At 37.9% G+C, this 22,390-nt stretch overlaps 1 protein-coding gene across 1 annotated transcript in view; it reads right to left on the bottom strand.

Moving 5' to 3' along the window:
• Positions 1-22,390, bottom strand: part of EIF2B3 (eukaryotic translation initiation factor 2B subunit gamma) — a 113,836-nt gene that overhangs the window by 89,012 nt on the left and 2,434 nt on the right. Inside the window, exons 2-3 of the mRNA NM_001083474.1 lie at positions 21,820-21,976; positions 12,323-12,471 (exon numbers count right to left, since the gene is read on the bottom strand). Of these exons, the coding sequence (NP_001076943.1) occupies positions 12,323-12,471; positions 21,820-21,967 (297 nt within the window). The 5' untranslated portion in view covers positions 21,968-21,976. The remainder of the gene's footprint in view (positions 1-12,322; positions 12,472-21,819; positions 21,977-22,390) is intronic.

Raw genomic sequence — 22,390 nt, 5'->3', positions numbered from 1 at the left:
TGGAGCAGGTTATTTAAGCTCTCTGAGTATGAGGTTTCTCAACTGCAGAACAGAGTAATACCATCTACCTATCAAGGTGGCTGTAGGGATCAGAAACACAGGCCAGACACACACAGTAAATATGAAAGATTTCCCTTGCAATCTTCAGAGAAAATGTTCTAGGTAACTCCACAGAAAATGAAACTTACATCCTGATATTTAGCCAATAAATTAACTCCCTACTTTAGAGTAGTCTCTAAGAACAGAAGTAAATTAATTAATTTCTCAAATGTACTCATTTATAAAGCTTTAGCCAATTTAATTATCCCTAAAAGTGCTCAACTGGCTGTAGAGAGAGATCTTGTGTGAATAATCAGCTGTTAATACAAAGCAGGTTGCTGTTGCTTCTCACTTTCATCTTTTATCTGCTTTTCTGTTCTCTTCCAAATTGTTCAACTTAAAAAAAAAGAGATCAAATTAACCTTTAATGGATATAATTCAGGCTGCCATCCAGAAAGAGTGAAAAAGCTGGCTTAAAACTCAACATTCAAAAAGCTAAGATCATGACATCCAGTCCCATCACTTCATGGCAAACAGAAGGGGGAAAACTGGAAACAGTGACATATTTTATCTTTTGGGGCTCCAAAATTAATACGGACAGTAACTGCAGCCATGAAATTAAAAGATGTTTGCTCCTTGGAAGGAAAGCTATGACAAATCTAGACAGAATATTTTAAAAGCTGAGACATCACCTTGCCAACAAAGATCTGTATAGTCAAAGCTATGGTTTTTCCAGTAGTCATGTACAGACATGACAGCTGGACCATCAAGAAGGGCCAAACACCAAAGAACTGATGCTTTTGAATTGTGGTGCAGTCCCTTGAACAGCAAGATCAAATCAGTCAATCCTAAAGGAAATCAACCCTGAATATTCATTGGAAAGACTGATACTGAAGCTGAAGCTCCAATACTTTGGCCATCTGATGCAAAGAGCATCAGATGGAAACGACCCTGATGGAAAGACTGAAGGCAGGAGGAGAAGGGGGTGACAGAGGATGAGATGATTGTATAGTATGACTGGCTCTATGGACATGAGTATGAGAAAACTCTGAGATATAGTGAAGGACAAGGAAGTCTGGTGCTGTAGTCCATGGGTCACAGAGTCAGACATGACTTAGTGACTGAACAACAGCAACCCAGAAAGAAAAAAAGAGTACCAATTAAGTTATTTAATTGATATGTTTTATTTTTTAGTACATCTCAAAAAAACATAGACTTGAGTATAAGTTTTAAAGGTATATATGCTCAACACTGGGTGAGGCCTTCAGATTACACAACTTGGAGGTAGAAATACCCTTCATATCTCAGCTTTGTAGTAATTCCTCAAGAAAATCTACCAATATTTTCATGTTTTTTTCTGGAGCTATTCTAGCTCCTTCATACTAGTAACATCTACCTTTCCTCATCTCCACACCATCACAAATTCCTATTCTTCCTACAAGAATCAATTAGAAAGTGTCAATATGCTATGCTATTCTAAGTCGCTTCAGTCGTGTCCAACTCTGTGGGACCCCATAGATGGCAGCCCACCAGGCTCCCCTGTCCCTGGGATTCTCCAGGCAAGAACACTGGAGTGGGTTGCCATTTCCTTTTCCAAGTAGTTTCCTCTAGAGGGCGCACAGTACTGTAACTCTGTGCTCAGTTGCCCAGTCGTGTCTGCTTGTTTGGGAACCCAGGGACTATAGCCTGTCAGGCTTCTCTGCCCATGGGATTTCCCTGGAAAGAATACTGGAGTGAGTTGCCGTTTCCTCCTCCAGGGGGTCTTCCAGACCCAGGGATCAAACTTGCGTCTCCTGAATCTCCTGCACTGGCAAGTGGATTCTTTACCACTGAGCCACCTGGGAATCCCACCATGTTCCTAACCCACTCCAGTACTGCACTCTCAAATAAAAATTCAATTTCCGAGGAGATAAGTGCCATCTGACTGTACCCAGCAGACATGATCCTATTAATCCCTCAATTACTCAATGCACTCAGGAGAAGGCAATGGCAACCCACTCCAGTACTCTTGCCTGGCAAATCCCATGGACAGAGAAGCCTGGTAGGCTACAGTCCATGGGGTTGCTAGGAGTCGGACACGACTAAGCGACTTCACTTTCACTTTTCACTTTCATGCATTGGAGAGGGAAATGGCAACCCACTCCAGTATTCTTGTCTGGAGGATCCCAGGGACAGGGGAGCCTGGTGGGCTGCCGTTTATGGGTTCACACAGAGTCGGACACGACTGAAGTGACTTAGCAGTAGACTTTGGCACCTAATGTACAGTCTTTCTTTCCACCTGAAGTGTAGGAAAGTTATTCAACCTCTATGAGCCCTACTTTCCTCACCTGTAAAATGGGAACAAAGATTCAGCTTATATATACATGTATATATATAAAATATTCTGAAGATTTATTTATATATATAAATAATATTCTTAAGATGTATTTATATATAAATTCAGTTTATATATATATATATATATATATTTTTTTTTTAAGATTGTTTTCCATTACAGGCTATTACAAGATCTTGAAAAAAATGTAAAAACAAAAAATATGATTCATGAAAAGTACACTTAGATATAAGGGGTCTTTTGTGATTCCATATGAATTTTAGGATTTTTTTTTCAATTTCTGTAAACAATGTTACTAGATCTTTGACAGTGATGGCATTGAATCTGTAGGCTGCTTTGGTTAGTGTGGACACTTTAACGATATTAATTTTTCTAATTCATATATATGGGATATCTTTGCAAAAAGGAACAAAAGAAAAAATGGAGATAAAGAGAACATACCTCAGAATGCAGTTGGAGGATTAAATTAAATCATGCATATTAAGTGTATAGCATGGAGGCTTCTGGTGTTGGAAATCTCATGGGCTAGGAACCCCAAAACTGTTACAAATACCTAAAAATTATGGATAAGGCACTAACAAAAAATTACTCCAAATGTATTCAAACTTATGAGAAAGAATAGGAAAATACCAAGTGCCAGAATTGAAGAAGAAAATGAAAACTACGTTGAAAATTTTGCTGTTATTGCTGAGTTGCTAAGGTGTGTCCAACTCTTGAGACTCCATGGACTGTTGCCTGCCAGGCTCCTCTGTCCATGGGATTTCCTAGGCAAGAATACTGGAGTGGGCTGCCATTTCCTTCACCAGGGGATGTTCCTGATCCAAGGATCAAACCCACGTCTCCTGCATTGGCAGGCAGGTTCTTTACCACTGAGCCACCAGTTACACTGGGCAAAAGATGTAGCTTGAAGCTGGTATGAAAGCATGAAAGCTGGGAGTCTGAACTGAGATTCTGCATAAATGGGACCTCAGTGAAAGGGTAAATTTGGAGGAAAAAAATCTACCTGTAGCACAGGGAGTCATCAAGGACGTTTGTCTGTTTGGTCCTGGGACAAAAAATTCTGAGAGAATATTATTTCTAACCTAGAATTCTATGCAAAGATAAGTTATCATTCAAGAGTAAGGATGGAATAAAATTTTTAAACGTGCACTTCTCAAAATATTTACCTTTCATGCTCTCTTTAAAAAGCCAATAAGGACTGTGTTCCTTTGAAATGGGAGAGTAAACCAAGAAAGAATAAAATGTGAGATATAGGAACCAGGGTATCCAACACAGGAGAGAAAAGGGGATTCACAGAATGATAGTGAAAAGAAGTCCCAGGATGACAGATCTGTAGCAGGCTAGAGCAATGAGTAGAAATTGCAAGAGAGAATAGATGGCTTCCAGGAGGACAGTCTCAAAAGAAAAAAAAAATGATGGACAGAATACCTAAAGTGTTTAAACAAATTGACATCTTTTCATTCCTTTTAAAGGACCTGAGGATGAATTAGTGATAGAAACAAAAAACTAAGCAACTTTAAAAGGGAGGCAATTAATAACTCTAAGAAAAACAAATCATTGTATTAAAAAAAAGGAACTTGGAACAGTTGACAGAACTTCTGGAAGAGTTGATAGAACTTTTCTTCTTTATCTTGATATATACCTTCCATATCTATATCTTTATCAAAACTCAGTATACAACACACACACTACTATATCTAAGATAACCAACATGGACCTATGGTGTAGCACAGGGAACTCTACTCAATATTCTATGATAACCTATATGGGGCAGGGGGGAGTCTGAAGGGGAATGGATATATGTATGTATGTAACTGGGTCACTTATTTGTATGCCTGAAGCTAACACAACATTGTGGATCAACTATACTCCAATAAAATTAAAAAAAAAAAACTTGGTATACCAAAAAAGGTAATTTTATGTATGTAATTTATACTTCCATAAACCTGATTTTAAAAAAAAAATCAAACTGTACTTTTAAAATGGGTATATTTTATTGTATACAAATTATAACTCAATAAAGTTGATTTTTTAAAAAGGGAAATATAGGGACTTTCCTGGTGGTTTAGTGGCTAAGAGTTGGTGATCCCAATGCAGGAGACTTGGGTTTGATCCCTGGTTAGGGAACTAGATACCACATGCTACAACTAAAGGTCCTGTATGCTGCAACTAAGACCCAAAGCAGCCAAATAAATAAATGTTTTTAAAAAAAGGGGGGGGGGAATGTAACACTAGTACACTATATAACTCAGCTGTAAATAAGTCCCTCATAATTGATTTAATAAAAATTTTGATGCTACTTTATTGGGAGATTAAGGAAGAGGGAGCTTATGTACATTGGAGAAGGGCAGACAAGGTGCTAAATGAGTCAAATCCTTACTTTCCATAGTGCATTACAATAGATAATATCTAAAACTTAAAGAAAACAGTACTATAAATATGGTACTTAGAAATTTTGAGGGCATTATCAGAAGGAAAAAAAGAAGAGCTGAAAGCAGTTGCTTCTGAAGAGTAAGAATAATAAACAAGGAAGGACAGTGCAGGAGACCCTTGTTATTTACTCTAAGTCTTGTAACTATTTGACTCTTTAAATTATATATATATATATATGTATATTATTTGCATATACAATATATATACTAACACCAAGATAGCATGAAAACATAATCTAGGAACAAACCTAAAAAAGGTAAATAAGATTTTTATGAAGAAAATTATAAAACTTTATTGGGATATGTTTTAAAAGACTAAAATAAATGGAGAAATTCTAAGTGAATTAGAGCCTCAAATGTAAGAAGCAAGATTAAACTTTTATATGAAATTTTAAGAAAATCTCTTTTAAGATGTTAAAATAGGGAATAATTTCTAAAGCAAAAACCAGAAATCACAAACCATAAAAGAAAAACTGAAAAATCAATTTCAATAAAATTTAAAAGCTTCTATTTCTCCTAGAGCCCAGATTATAGTCCATAAACATGTTCCACAAAAAGAAACCATTTGAGCTGTTTCTTTAACCACTTTATTAAGACTGACATCATAGTCAAAATCAAGGCTTTTAAAAGAAATATCTGATTTCATTTCTGAATATAAAGTAATATGAAGTAAACACATGAAGTATTATTGTCAAAAAAAGTTGACACTGAATCTAATTAAATTTAGATCCAAACTCCAGTTTACAAGAAAATACTGAAAAAGAGAAGGAAGTTAGCCAATGTTCACTGCAGCATATATACAACTGCCAAGATATGTAAACAACCTGTGTCCATGGACAAATGAATGGATAAAGAAAATGTGGTATATGCATACAATGGAATATTATTCAGCCATTAAAAATAGTGAAATCTTGGCATTTGCAACAACATGGATGGAACTTAAAGGCATATGCTAACTAAAATAAGTCAAACAGAGAAAGACAAACACCATATAATCTCACCTACACATGGAATCTAAAAACAAATAAACAACAACAAAGCCAAGTTCATAGTTACAAAGAATAGACTAGTAGTTGCCAGAGGTCAGCGGTGGGAGGTAAGTGAAATAGGCAAAGGGAGCTAAAAGGTACAAACTTCTAGTTATAAAATAAGTAAGTCATGGAGATGCAATGTACAACTTGGTGACTATAGTTAATGATACTGTATTGTCCCAGGTGGCGCTAGTGGTAAAGAATCTGCCTGCCAATGCAGAAGACATAAGAGATGCGGGTTCAATCCCCAGGTCAGGAAGATCCCAAGGAAGAGGGCATGGCAACGGTCACTCCAGTATTCTTGCCTGGAGAATTCCATGGACAGAGGAGCCTGGAGGGCTACAGTCCATAGGAGTGCAAAAAGTCAGACACAACTGAGCACGCCCACAAAGGAAGGGAAAGGCCATGTACATATCTGAATTTTTTGTTCTTTAGTGTACAGGTAAGTTGAAAATATTAATACATCTGTTTGCAGTCACCAGAAATAGTAGGACAAAGTTTTTTCAGACATAGGTAAGACTGAATCCTTCGTCAGTCTGATAAATATGAAATACTACTATGAAGAAAATACAAAATCTAAGTACTTTTATATTATCAGCACCAGTTATAAAAATGGAGCTCACTCACCCAGGGCCTGGGAGAATGAATGAGCCAATAATCTCTTTTGATAAGTCAGAGAAAGAGGTTTGGGCAGCTGAAATAAAAAGTGATAAGCCAGTAAATCAGTGAAATTGTATGATGAGATAAGGCAAAATGAAGTAGAAAAGAATGCCACAAGGATAAAACCAAATGAAATATGTTGAAAGAATACAACATAGCTGATATGACGTCCACCTCCAATAATCTATAAGAATATACATTTAGCAAATGCAATGCAAATGACAAAGATGGTAAATTAAAATGGTAAAATACATTTTAAACAAAGAAGCCAAATAAAGCTAATATACTACTGTGGTCTTTCTCTGAGAAAAGCAGAAACCACATGGGATAACCTCACAGTAAAATTTGAGGAACTCAATCTGTAGGAAGTGGGTAAAAATAAAAGAACCAAAAGCGAATAAACTCAAAACTCAAAGGTAATATTCTTATCTACCAAAAATCTTATTGAAAAAGAATCAATGTTTAGGAAGTCGCCTTTTAGGCTTCCCTGGTGGCTCAGATGGTAAAGCATCTGCCTGGAATGCGGGAGACCCGGGTTCAATCCCTGGGTTGAGAAGATCCCCTGGAGAAGGAAATGATAACCCACTCCAGTACTCTTGTCTGGAAAATTCCATGGACGGAGGAGCCTGGTAGGCTACAGTCCATGGGGTTGGTTGCAAAGAGTCAGAAACGACTGAGTGACTTCACTTTTTCACTTCTTTCTTGTGGGCAAAAGGGAAGAGAAATAAATTGGCTCAAAGAAGCACTGCTTTTAAACCACAGCACAGCTGGAGGTTGTTACTTTCTCCCTTAAGGAGCTACGTGTCATCCCTTAGCAAACAACTGCCTCCTCAGGCTGTCTCAACTCTTCAACTGTTTATATGTATTTCCATTGCGCTTCCTACAAGTTCACGTTGATTCCAATCAGACAGTTCTGAATTTTGGCTCAAGTTTGACTTTGTTCTTAATGGTTATTCAGGAGGCTACTTATGTTCCTCCACAGGTCAGTTCTGTTGCCTTCTACTCCAGGTGAGAATGCAAGCTGACGTGACAAAGCCAGGATTTCAGGAGTCACTGGTACAAGAGAAACCAAGCAGATAGCAAAGAGAGCAGAGACCTGCTAGTCAAAGTCACAACTTAAGAAAGCTCAGAGGTAGGAGTATAGGTAAAGGATGCTGTGTAAGTGATGTGGAAACAGGAGTAAGGAAGGAAAAGAAATGAGATCGTGAAGAATGAGTTAACAGAGAAGGCAATGGCACCCCACTCCAGTACTCTCGCCTGGAAAATCCCATGGACGGAGGAGCCTGGTAGACTGCAGTCCATGGGGTCGTGAAGAGTAGGACACAACTGAGCGACTTCCCTTTCACTTTTCACTTTCGTACACTGGAGAAGGAAATGGCAACCCACTCCAGTGTTCTTGCCTAGAGAATCTCAGGGACGGGGGAGCCTGGTGGGCTGCCGTCTATGGGGTTGCACAGAGTCGGACGTGACTGAAGCGACTCAGCAGCAGCAGCAGCAGCAGCAGCATGAGTTAATGAGGATTCTGATCTCAGGGATGAGGAGAAGCCCTAAAATAAGAAGTGATCAAAACCATAAGAAGAGGTAGTGGCTTGGGAATAAAATGTCCTTTTGGCAGTTACTTTACTCTTTACCTCATGCCCTCTATTAATAGTTGCCCCTAAGCCTCTATGGGTTATAGGAACTTATTTGCATGGAACTCCCAGGATCTCCAGTTCCAGACTAGGGCAAAAATAGCATTTCTAAGATCTACAGATTAGGGAGTAGAGAGTCTAGTTTATATCTCCATACTAAACTTTTAGACAGTAACTAAAACAGCTCTTGGGAAGACCACTAAACACCCTAAGCTTCTTGGTAAACCTGGCATCTAACCCTGTGAAAGAACACAGTTCTCTTCTCATTATCCTAGAGAAATCCTCCATTTCTTCCCTAAATAAGAAACTGTACTCAAGAAAGCCACACACCCAACATGATAGTATTAGAGATCTCCCTTCTGATCAGAAGCACCAAAATCTACTTGTATGAAAGCACAGAAAGACAAAAGAAGGCCAAAAAGTAAAAGGAAATGTCTATATACACTAAACTTCTGGAAGCCCTGGCCAGGGAAATAAGACAATAGAAAGAAATGAAAGGCATTAAGATTAAAAAGGAAGATGTAATACTGTTTTTATTTGCAAGCAACATGCTGTATATAGACAATCTTAAAGAATCTATAATTTAAGAAAGTTAAGGGGTAAAAGGCTAATACATAAAATCCAGCTGTGTGGCTATATACAAGTAATAAACAATTAGAAAATAGAAGGAAAAGTACTAGTTACAATATTATCAAACTGATGAAATAGGAATAAAATTACTGAAAGATGCTCAAAATATCTATACTGAAAATAATTTAAAAAAACACTACTGAGAGAAATTACAGGCAATCTAAATGAGTAGATGTCCAAGGATTCAATATTAAGATGTCAATTCTCCCCCAAAATGACCAAAAGATTCAGTGCAATGCCAATCAAAGTCCCAGAAAGCGTTTTTCTGGCTAAAAACTGGCAAACTAATTCTAAAATTTATGTGGAAATACAAAGGACTTAGAATAATCAAGGCAATCTTAAGGAAAAGGAACAAAGTTGGCAGATTTATAGTACCTGATTTCAATACCAACTTTATAAAGTTAAGATAATCAAGACTTTATTAAATGTAGTACAGAAGGAGACAAGACAAACAGACCAATGGAACAAAGAAGAGAGAAGAGAAATAGCACACACATCATCAGTCAGCTGATTTTCAACTAAGGCACCAGAGCAACTCAATGGGGAAAGCAAAGTCTTTTTAACAAATGATGCAAGAACAACTGAATATTCATACAGAAAAAAGTAAACCTTTATTCCTATAACACTTTTAGATGTAAACACAAAAGAATATCTTTTTATGCTTAGGGTAAGCAAAGATTTCTTAGGATACAAAAAACACCAACCACAGGGGACTCTGCTGGCAGTTCAGTGGCTAAGACTCCATGCTTCCACTGCAGGGGGCACAGGTTCAACTCCTGGTTGGGGAACTAAGATCCAGCATGCCTCGTGGTATGGCAAAAAAAAAAAAAAAAAAGTACTAACCATAAAAGAAAAAATCGGTAATTTGGATTTCATCAACATTTAAGACTTTTGGCCATCAAAGTCACCATTAAGAATATAAAAAGGCAAGCCAGAGACTGGCAGAAAATATTCACAACACATATCTGACAAAAGGCTTGTATCTATAATATACAAAGAATTTCTATAATCTATAATAAAAACTGAAAAAAAAAGGCAAATGTCTTGAATAGACATTCCATGAAGATAAACAAATGGTCAATAATCACATGAAAATGTGATGAGCATCATTATTATCAGGGACATGCAAATTAAAACCGCAATGAGACAGTGTTACGTAATACCCACTAGAATGGTTAAAATTAAAAAGATTGACAGTACCAAGTGTTGATGAAGATGTGAAGCAAATGCAATTCTTATACACTGCTGACAGAAGTATAAAATGTACAACCACTTAGAAAACTATCTGGCATTTCTCAATACAGTATATTCTACAAACTGTAATGTAATTTTTTGCAAACTGTAATATTTTTACAAAAAGATCTGCAGAACAATGTTCATAACAGCTTTATTCATATATCTAAAATTTTGAAACAATGCAAATGACCATCAACAGAAAAATGGGTAAATAGTGGTATTCTTATTCAATGGAATACTACTCAGCAATAAATAAGAACAAACTAGTTATACTAGTAATAATATGAATTTGAAAAATACTATGTTGAACAAAAGAAACCAAAATAAAATTATATGATTTCATTTATATATAGTTCATGAACAAGCAAAATTAACATATGGTGACAGAAATCAGAATAGCAGTTGACTTTAAAGGTGGGGGATTAACTAAAGTGAAGCACAAAGGAACTGTGAGAGGTGATGGAAATGTTCTAGATTTGGATAATGATAACCTAGTGGCTCAGATGGTAAAGAATCTACCTGCAATGTGGGAGACCTGGGTTTGATCCCTGGATTGGGAAGATCCCCTGGAGGAGTGCATGGCAACCCACTCCAGTATTCTTGCCTGGAGAATCCCCATGGACAGAGGATCCTGGCAGACTACAGTCCCATGGGGTCACAAAGAGTTGAACACGTTGAGCAACCGAGCCACAGCACAATCTGAGTGTATATAACTGTCAAAACTCATCAAACTATATACTCAATATCTATTTTACTGTATATAAACATAAAATACATTTATACACAGTAAATGGGCACTGTGTATACACATACCCTGGTGGCTCAGTGGTAAAAGAATCTGCCTGCCAATGCAGGAGACTCAAGAGATGAGGGTTTGATTCCTGGGTGGGGAAGATGCCCTGGAGTAGGAAATGGCAACCCTCTCCTGCATTCTTGCCTGGACAAGAATAAAAAACTGGCTACAATCTACAGGGTTGCAAAGAGTTGGACTCAACTGAGCATGCATGCAAAGGAAGGGAAAGGCCATGTAAATATCTGCATTAATTTTTTGCTCTTTGGTGCACAGATAGGCAGAAAGTATTAATATATCTGTTTTCAATCACCAGAAATAGTAGGAGAAATTTTGCTCCCCAACTCAAACAAGATGGCAACATTATCAGAATGAATTTTTTCCAAAGGACATCAATTTTAGAATAGTCAACAGTGGATCTTTCTCAGTTTATGTGCCACAAACCATGGGGGAGACTGCATCCTCATATCCGTAGGCTCGCAATATAATTTTTTTTAAATTTTTATTTACTTGCTATATCATTTTTAAAATAATTTTATTTATTATTTATTTATTTTTGGCTGTGCTGGGTCTTCATTGCTACACGGTCTTTTCTCTAGTTGCAGCAAGCGGGGGCTACTCTCTAGTTGAGGTACTCAGGCTTCTCATCGTGGTGACTTCTCTTGCTGTGGAGCATGGGCTCTAGTGCGTGGGGGCTTCAGCAGCTGTGATACGTGGGCTCAGTAGTTGCGGTTCCCAGACTCTCGAGCACAGGCTCAACGATGTGGCGCCTGGGCTTAGTTACCCTGAGGCATGTGGAATCTTCCCAGATCAGAGATCAAACCTGTGTTTCCTGCATTGGAAGGCAGATTCTTTACCACTGAGCCACCAGGGAAGCCCATTCATGTTAGTTGCTTAATTAAAGGAGACTAAACTTCCAAATCCTATCATGTGAAGGAGCCGAAATTTTTTAAAGTTTCTTCCTATTTCTTTCCACTCAATCTCTCATCTGCAGAGTCAGTTGGTGGTCTGATTTCTATTACTATACATGAAAATGAAAGTGAAAGTTGCTCAGTCATGTCCAACTCTTTTGACACCCCATGGACTATACAGTCCGTGGAATCTCCAGGCCAGAATACTGGAGTGGATATCCTTTCCCTTCTCCAGGGGATCTTCCCAACCCAAGGATCGAACCCAGGTCTCCCACATTGCAGGCAGATTCTTTACCAGCTGAGCCACCAGGGAAGCCCCTACTATACTTAAGTTTTGCTTATTCATGAACTTTATATAAATGGAATCTTCTGAAGTACATTAGAAATGTATCTTTTTTATAAAGATGTAGTATGACTGAAAAATACTGGAAACTAGTGACTGTGACAACTGAGTGTCTAAATCTTTACTAGTAACCAAACTAAACAGCAGCTGAAACATGGGCAACAAAATATGGGGTACTAGAATATATTTTTTAAAACACATTGTAAACTGCAATGCATTGGGAAAACAAGATGATATTTATTTTCAACAAATAAACAAAAAAAAATCAATAAATAGTTTTTCACCTTAAGTTTCTGATATATGTGGCGCAGAGAATCTGCAGTTCCCATGTCAGCTTCATCAGGAATACACACGATATCTAGCTTCATTTTCATCTTGTTGAAGTCTGCACACAAAGCCTTTTGGACATCCTTGGTTGTAATGACAATGACTTCTATAGCATGAAAAAAAAGGAAGGAATAGTGCAAAAACTCTCATTCATTTAGACCGTGGTTACACTACTTCAATTAGATTTGGTCTGTTTCTAGATTTAGTAATGACAGCTAATATTATTGAGATTTTGCAACATACTTTACATGCATCTTCTCAATTAATTCTTACAGAAAATTATTTAAAAATTGTAAAATTCCTCCATTTTACAAATGAGGAAACTTGGACTAAAAGATATGAAGTGACTTTGTTCAGGGTACATAAAACCAGTAAGCAAGAGATCTAAGATAAAACATGTTAATATATTAAACACTACTTCTTCCTGACATAAAGAATGCAAAAGAGCACTTATTAAACCATATACCAATGAGATTCTATTCTATTCTAGTTTTAATTTTTGGTCACACCATGCTGCATGTGGGATCTTAGTTCTCCTGACCAGGGATTGAACCTGTGTCCCCTGCATTGGAGGCATGGAGTCTTAACTACTGGACCACCAGGGAAATCCTGGGATCACATTTTAAAACTTCATTCACTACAAAGAGAGAGCTATCACCACTTCCCATCAGATGGCTATTAGTGTTTCACTGATGATCATAATGAATCCAGTAACAGACAATTTCCATGTAATAGATGCCTTCACCTTATCCATATAGCCATCAATTAACAAAAACTTGGGGTTCTGTCATAGATCTTTGGCAGGGTAATGTAATCCACTGCAATATAACATGTGTTGCAGATATCTGAAGATTAGATTTTAGCATCTCTAAAGTGTAACAATTTCTATATGTGTTTCATGATAGTGCTCAATTACCTCTCCCTTTCACTATAATCATTCTTTTTTTCACTTTCTTCTTTTCTTTCTTCCTTCCTTCTTTCTTCCTTTTCCCACTTAGCTTTCTTTCAGTCATTAACTCACTCATTCAACCAACAAATACAATTATATTTAATATGTAAATTCAGGCACTGAGAATTCAGAAATGAACTAAACATGGCTCCTATTCTTAAGAAACGTAACATGAAATTTTAGACATGAAAATGGTTAAGGAAGGCTTCATGGAAGGGATGGCTTTTGAGGCAGGCCATGATGAACTCAAGTCCAATTTAGTATATACCGTATATAAAATGCTGATGTTACAGAGATGAATTAGACACAGTACCTGCTCTCAGGAAGATCAGTCTAACATGCCACTAACTACAGCATAAAGCAGACCTTAAAAGGTACTGAGATAGAAAAACGAAGTGTGATGAAAACATAGAGGACAGGGTGACTGACACTGTTTGGGATTTCAAGAAGGTGACATTTTCATACGGTGGAGAGATTTTAGGTCGAATGAAGGGAGTTAACTATAAACATGGGACAGTCTCATAATTGGACCAGTCAGTTCTGTTCAGGCACTCAGTCATGTCTGACTCTTTTTGACTCTACGGACTGCAGCACACCAAGCTTCCCTGTCCATCACCATCTCACGGAGCTGGCTCAAACTCATGTCCATCGAGTCAGTGATGCCATCCAGCCATCTCATCCTCTGTCGTCCCCTTCTCCTCCTGTCTTCAACCTTTCCCAGAATCAGGGTCTTTTCCAATGAGTCAGTTCTTCACATCAAGTGGCCAAAGTATTGGAGCTTCAGCTTCAGTATCAGTCCTTTCAATGAATATTCAGGACTGATTTCCTTTAGGATTGACTGGTTGGATCTCCTTGCAGTCCAAGGGATTCTCAAGAGTCTTCTCCAACACCACACTTCAAAAGCATCAATTCTTCCCCACTCAGCCTTCTTTACGGTCCAACTCTCACATCCATACATGACTACTGGGAAAACCATACCTTTGACCAGACGGACCTTTGTCAGCAAAGTAATGTCTCTGCTTTTTAACATGCTGTCTAGGTTTGTCACAGCTTTTCTTCCAAGGAGCAAGCGTCTTTGAATTTCATGGCTGCAGTCACCATCTGCAGTGATTTTGGAGCCCAAGAAAATAAAGCCTGTCACTGTTTCCACTGTTTCCCCATCTACTTGCCACAAAGTGACCAGATGCCATGATCTTCGTTTTTGAATGTTGAGTTTTTCACTCTCCTCTTTCACTTTCATCAAGAGGCTCTTTAGTTCCTCTTCACTTTCTGCCATAAGGGTGGTGTCATCTGCATATCTGAGGTTATTGTTACTTCTCCTGGCAATCTTGATTCCAGCTTGTGCTTCATCCAGTCCCACATTTTGCATCATGTACTCTGCATAGAAGTTAAATAAGCTGGACAATATACAGCCTTGACATACTCCTTTCCCAATTTTGAATCAGTCCATTGTTCCATGTCCAGTTCTAACTGTTGCTTCTTGACCTGAATACAGATTTCCTGGGAGGCAGGTAAGGTGGTCTGATATTCCCGTCTCTTTAAGAATTTTCCAGTTTGTCGTGATCCATACTGTCAAAGGCTTTAGCATAGTCAATGAAGCAGCAGTAGATGTTTTTCTGGAAATCTCTTGCTTTTTCGATGATCCAACGGATGTTGGCAATTTGATCTCTGGTTCCTCTGCCTTTTCTAAATCCAGCTGGAACATCTGGAAGTTCACGGTTCATGTACTGTTGAAGCCTATCTTGGAGAATATTGAGCATTACCTTGCTAGCATGTGAAATGAGTGCAATTGTGCAGAAGTTTGAGCATTCTTTGGCATTGCCTTTCTTTGGGATTGGAATGAAAACTGACCTTTTCCAGGCCTGTGGCCACTGCTGAGTTTTCCAAATTTTATGGCATATTGAGTGCAGCACTTTCACAGCATCATCTTTTAGGATTTGAAATAGCTCATCTGGAATTCCATCACCTCCACTAGCTTTGTTTGTAGTGATGCTTCCTAAGGCCCACTTGACTTCACATTCCAGGATGTCTGGCTCTAGGTGAGTGATCACACCATTGTGGTTATCTGGGTCATGAAGATCTTTTTTGTACAGTTCTTCTGTGTATTCTTGCCACCTCTTCTTAATATCTTCTGCTTCTGTTAGGTCCCTACCATTTCTGTACTTAATTGTGCCCATCTTTGCATGAAATGTTCCCTTGGTGTCTCTTCATTTTCTTGAAGACATCTCTAGTCTTTCCCATTCTATTTTTTCCTCTATTTATTTGCATTGATCACTTAGGAAGGCTTTATCTCTCCTTGCTATTCATTATGGAGAGACTAATGCTAAGCAGGGCTATGAACTTCCTAAAATAATGAACTATATGAACAGAATGAACAAAGAGTTTATAGATCAACTCCAGAATATCATGTTTAGGAGTCATTCTCCAAATTCTGAGTTAGCCTCATTCAGAAGGAATTTTCTATATAACAGGCATTTAATATACCACAAAAGACTATCCCCAAATATAACTAAAGATATATAGCAAGAGGAAAAAAAAAAAGTGATAAATGACAAAGCCATAAGAACTTATTAAAGGAAAGTAGTATATTTAAAAGTGTATTAAGATGTGTCATTCACCTGTGATACTGAGTTCTAAAAAGAAAATCTTTTCTAAAACACATTTCAATGTCAATATCATACAGACCACTGCAAAGAAGTGTTCATGGGTCTGTCTCAAGAAAGTATGAGTGGAATAAACACTGGATCATAAGCCTAGGGCCCAGGATCTGGCACCACCTCCATCTGGTATTCTAATCTGCTATATCTAACCAAAGGACACCCCAAACTCATTGTGGCCAAAGCCAAACTCACTGTCTTCGTTCAAACCTGTTCATTGTCTTACATTTCCTCTCCTATTACTGACATCACCATCCACTTAGCTACTTACCGAAGCAGAAAGTAGAGGGAACTCATCCCTTTCTTTCTACTACCCCTCCCCATGAATCAACAACTTTCCCAAATGGGCCTTCTTCACCATCCTTAGCACTAATGCCTTAGTTCAGGCCCTCTTTGTTGTTAGCATGGACTTTTGTATCAATTTCTTAACTCATCTCCTTGCTTATAGTCTTGACCCCCTCACACTAATTCTTCATACAGCTCCCAAAGCAATTTTTTTAAAAATCTGTATTTCAAATTTATTACCATGAAGTTGTTCACATTTGCTTATTATCTTTTTTGTTTGTTTGCTTGTTTTGACTGCGCTGCATGGCTATAGTATCTCAATTCCCCACCAGGGACTGAACCTGGGCCACGGCAGTGAAAGTGCAGAATCATAACCACTAGACCACCAAGGAACTCTCTTGCTTATTAACTTTTAATGTCTGTAGGATTTGTGGTGATGTTTCATCTTTCATTCCTGTTATTAGTAATTTGTGTCTTCTCCCCTTTTTTTGATCAGTCTAACTAAAGATTTAACAATTCTATTGATATTTTTTTTAAAGAGTCACCTCTTGGTTTTACTGATTTTCTCTAATGCTTTTGGCTTCTATTTCACTTACTTCTACTCTTATCATTTTTATCTCCTTTCTACTTGAGTTTCATTTGCTTCTCTTTTTCCAGTTTGTCAAAGTAGAAACTTAGATGATAATTTGAGACATTTCTTTTCTAACAGAGAACTTAATGTTATAAAATTTTCTCTAAACATTGCTTTAGCTACATCCCTCAAGTTTTAAAACACTGAATTTTCATTTTCAGTAAGTTAAAAACATTTTCTAATTCCCCTTGTGGCCAGATGGCCAAAAAGCACAAGAAAAGATGCTCAACATCACTAATTATTAGAGAAATGCAAATGAAAACTACAATGAGCTATCACCTGGCACTGGTCAGAACAACCATCACCCAAAAAAAATCTAAAAACAATAAATGCTAGAGAGGGTGTGGAGGAAAGGGAACCCTCCTACATGGTTGGTGGGAATGCAAATTGGTACAGCCACCATGGAGAACAGTATGGAGGTTTCTTAAAAAAACCCAAAATTGAAACTACCATATGACCCAGTAATCCCACTCCTAGGCATATACCCAGAGAAAACCACAATTCAAAAAGATACCTAAAAAAAAAGATACATGCACCCCGATGTTCAGTGCAGCACTATTTACAATAGCCAGGACATGGAAGCAACCCAAATGCCCATCAACAGAGGAATGGATAAAGAAGATGTCATATATATACTTGGTGGAATACTACTCACTCATAAAAAAGAACAAGATAATGCCATCTGTATCAACACTGATGGACCTAGAGACTGTCATACTGAGTCATGGAAGTCAGACACAGACAGATAAACATCATATGATATTGCTTATATGTGGAATCTAAAAAAAAGGAGTACAAATGAAGCCTGTATAGAAGCAGAGCCACAGATGTAGAAAACAAACCAGGGGGCAAAGAGAAGGAATAAATTGGGAGTTTGGGATTGATGTAGAAATACTACTATATAAAATAGGTAACTAATAAGAACCTACTGTATAGCACAGGGAACTCTACTCAATACTCTGTAAAGGCCTATATGGGAAAAGAGTCTACAGAAAGAGTGGATATATGTGTATGTATAACTGATTCACTTTGCTGTACACCTGAAACTAATACAATACTGTAAATCAACTATACTCTAATAAAATTGTTTTTTAAATTTCCTTTGTGGTTTCCTCTTTGGGTTATGTACAAATATGTGGTTTGATTTCCAAATACTTAGGGATTCTCTTGATACCTGTATGTTATTGATTTCTAATGTAACTCTACTGTGGTTAGAGAATATATTTTGTATTATTTTAATCTTCAAAGAATTATTGAGACCTGTTTTATTTCAAAAAATACAGTCTATCTTAGTAAAAGTTCTTAGCATTTGAAAAGAATTGTGCATTCTGCTTTACTAGGTGGCATGTTCTATAAATGTCAATTAGGTAAAATTGTAAAAAATCCTAAGGAATCCACAAAAGGCTGCCAGAATTAATAATAAGTGTATTTAGCAAAGTTGTAGGATACAGGGCAGCATAAAAAAGCTATGTTTTTATGTACTAGCAATGAATTTTCTGGAAATTGAAATAATTACCATTTATGATAACACCCTCTTCCAACAACACAAAAGAAGACTCTACACATGGACAACACCAGATGGTCGACACCGAAATCAGATTGATTATATTCTTTGTGGCCAAAGATGGAGAAGCTCTATACAGTCAGCAAAAACAAGACCAGGAGCTGACTGTGGCTCAGATCATGAAGTCCTTATTGCCAAATTCAGACTTAAATTGAAGAAAGTGAAGAAAACCACTAGGCCATTCAGGTATGACCTAAATCAAATCCCTTATGACTATACAGTGGAAATGAGAAATAGATTTAAGGGACTAGATCTGATAGACAAAATGCCTGATGAACTATGGATGGAGGTTTGTAACATTGTACAGGAGACAGGAATCAAGACCATCTCCAAGAAAAAGAAATGCAAAAAAGCAAAATGGCTGCCCGAGGAGGCCTTACAAATAGCTGTGAAAAGAAGGGAAGCGAAAAGCAAAGGAGAAAAGGAAAGATATACCCATTTGAATGCAGAGTTCCAAAGAATAGCAAGGAGAGATAAGAAAGCCTTCCTCAACGATCAGTGCAAAGAAAATAGAGGAAAACAATAGAATGGGAAAGACTAGAGATCTCTTCAAGAAAATTAGAGATAGCAAGGGAACATTTCATGCAAAGACGGGAACAATAAAGGACAGAAATGGTAGGGACCTAACAGAAACAGAAGATATTAAGAAGAGGTGGCAAGAATGCACAGAAGAACTGTACAAAAAAGATCTTCATGACCCAGATAATCACCATGGTGTAGTCACTCACCTAGAGCCAGACATCCTGGAATGTGAAGTCAAGTGGGCCTTAGGAAGCATCACTAAGAACAAAGCTAGTGGAGGTGCTGGAATACCAGTTGAGTTATTTCAAATCCGGGAAGATGACGCTGTGAAAGTGCTGCACTCAATATGCCATAAAATTTGGAAAACTCAGCAGTGGCCACAGGCCTGGAAAAGGTCAGTTTTCGTTCCAATCCCAAAGAAAGGCAATGCCAAAGAACGCTCAAACTACCACACAACTGCACTCATGTCACACGCTAGTAAAGTAATGCTTAAAATTCTCCAAGCCAGGCTTCAGCAATACATGAACCACGCAGAGTACATCATGAGAAAAGCTGGGCTGGAGGAAGCACAAACTGGAATCAAGATTGCCGGGAGAGCTATCAATAACCTCAGATATGCAGATGACACCACCTTTATGGCAGAAAGTGAAGAAGAACTAAAGAGCTTCTTGATGAAAGTGAAAGAGAAGAGTGAAAAAGTTGGCTTAATGTTCAGCATTCAGAAAACTAAGATCATGGCATCTGGTCCCATCACTTCATGGCAAATAGATGGAGAAACAGTGGCTGACTTTATTTTTCTGGGCTCCAAAATCACTGCGGATGGTGATTGCAGCCATGAAATTAAAAGATGCTTGCTCCTTGGAAGGAAAGTTATGACCAACCTAGACAACATATTAAAAAGCAGAGACATTACTTTGCCAACAAAGGTCCGTCTAGTCAAGGCTATGGTTTTTCCAGTGATCATGTATGGATGTGAGAGTTGGACTATAATGAAAGGTGAGTGCTGAAGAATTGATGCTTTTGAACTGTGGTGTTGGAGAAGCCTCTTGAGAGTCCCTTGGACTGCAAGGAGATCCAACCAGTCCATCCTAAAGGACATCAGTCCTGGGTGTTCATTGGAAGAACTGATGTTGAAGCTGAAACTCCTATACTTTGGTCACCTGATGCGAAGAGCTGACTCATTTGAAAAGATCTTGATGCTGGGAAAGACTGAGGGCAGGAGGAGAAGGGGACGACAGAGGATGAGATGGCTGGATGGCATAACCGACTCAATGGACACGGGTTTGAGTGAACTCCGGGAGTTGGTGATGGACAGGGAGGCCTGGCGTGCTGCGGTCCATGGGGTGACAAAGAGTCGGACACAACTGAGCGACTGAACTGAACAAATAAATACAATAAAATATGTGTAAGTCCTATACACTGAAAACTATAGAGTAGTTGTGTAAGTTAAGAGAAATTACAAAAGGCCTAACTAAAAGGAGAGTTATATCATGCTCCTCAATCAGAAGGCTCAATACTGTTAAGATGTGAGTTCTCTTTCTACTGATATATGGATTCAATTCAGTCTTAATCAAAATTCTAGCAAGTTTTTTTGTAGAAATTGATAAGCTGATTCTGAAATTTATATAAAGATACAAAGGACTTAAGAGTAGCGAAAACATGAATTTAACCATTTTAAACTTTAGTTTAATAATCCTTTCAAGACTTCCTTGTGCTTCCACTGTAGAAGGCATGGGTTTGATCCCTGGTTAGGGGAACTAGGATCCCACATGCCTTGTGGCACAGCCAAAAAAAAAGGCTCTTCACTGATTTCCCACTGCTTTCAAGAAAAAAAAAAATCTAAATTCCTCAACATGGAATACAAGGCCCTTCATAGTATAATGCCTGTTCATTTCTCTCATTACATTTTTTCCCTCTTACGCTCGATATTGCTGCTGTTGTTTAGTCACTAAGTCATGTCCGACTCTTTGTCAACCCCATGGACTAGAGCCCACCAGGCTCCTCTGTCCATGGGATTTCCCAGGCAAGAATACTGGAGTAGGTTGCCATTTCTTTCTCCAGGGGATCTTCCCAACCAAGGGATCAAACCTGTATCTCCTGCATTGCCAAGCAGATTCTTAACCAGTGAGCCACCAGGGAATACACACTGATGTTACAGCCAAATAAAATGAAAAGTAGTTATAAAAAAAAGAAAAGAAAAGTCGTTGCGAGAATATGTGCTGATCATGACTCTATCTCTGCAAAATTTACTACTTCTGTATGGAATACTTCTGGTCAGAATGTCAATCTATTTTCCAAGAGTCAATTCAAGGGTCAGCTACTCTGTAAAGTCTTCTCTGAATCTCGCAAGTTCAAACAGTATCTTCCTTATATTAATAACAAGCACTTATAATGTGCCTCTGTTATAACATTTATCACATTACACAATGATAATCTGTTTACATATGTATCTCTCCACTAGACTTTAAGGTTCTAGAAATCAGGGCTTGAGTTAACCTTTTCAATTCCGTACTCCAGTGTTTAATATACTACCTGGCACATACAGGTTCTCAGTAAATACTATGAGGCATGTGGTCGTTCTCATATTATGTTCTGATATCCTTCCAGGGTTATCTTGGATCACTGTGGAGACCAGCTCTAAAAGAGAAACACTTAGCACTATCTTCTCAACCTTTTTCACACAGCAATAGAATACTCCAAAGTTTCTAATTTAAAGAGGCCAGTCTCCAGCCAACATTGAGTCCTAGTCTTCTTTCATTCATTTCTCTCACCCTCATAAAGCTGATAAATTACTAGGATAAAGAACCCTAAAAGTTTTGTGAGTATATCTCATTGCCATGACTCACCTTCAAATCCAACACGCTCAAGCAGGTTCAGTGGGTACCAAATTAAAGGTTTGTTGCCGACTGGAAGCAGAGGTTTGGGAATACTGGAAGTCAGGTCTGTCATTCGCGATCCCCCTCCAACTGCCATTACAACTGCTTGAAATTCCATTTTTAAAAACTGTAATCACAGAGAAAACCAAGAGAAAAACGTAATAAAATCAATGTACACACAGTATTAATCTTATTTTTATTTAGGTTATTGATATTCACTTATGACAAACGTCATTTCCAACACCAATAACCAGAATAAGAAAGACTCCTTAGCCACAGTATAAACATCACATTTATCCTATTCTCTTACTGATAAATACTCTCATTTCCACCCTGGGATTATGGGCTAGAGGGGGGACATGAATAAAACAAAAATCTGGCTCTTGCTCTTGAATTGTTGACAATTAAGAGAAGACAAATGCAGTAAATTACAATACAACATCATTAATGCCATGACAGGGATATATCTAAGGTACAGTAGGCATATATAGTGACAGTAACACCTAAGTCTTCCTAGAAAACATAGGGAAGGTTTTATAGG

Source organism: Bos taurus, chromosome 3 (genome assembly GCF_002263795.3).
Source record: "Bos taurus isolate L1 Dominette 01449 registration number 42190680 breed Hereford chromosome 3, ARS-UCD2.0, whole genome shotgun sequence".
In the NCBI taxonomy this organism is placed as follows: domain Eukaryota; kingdom Metazoa; phylum Chordata; class Mammalia; order Artiodactyla; family Bovidae; genus Bos; species Bos taurus.
This window is presented reverse-complemented; position numbering and strand designations above follow the sequence as displayed.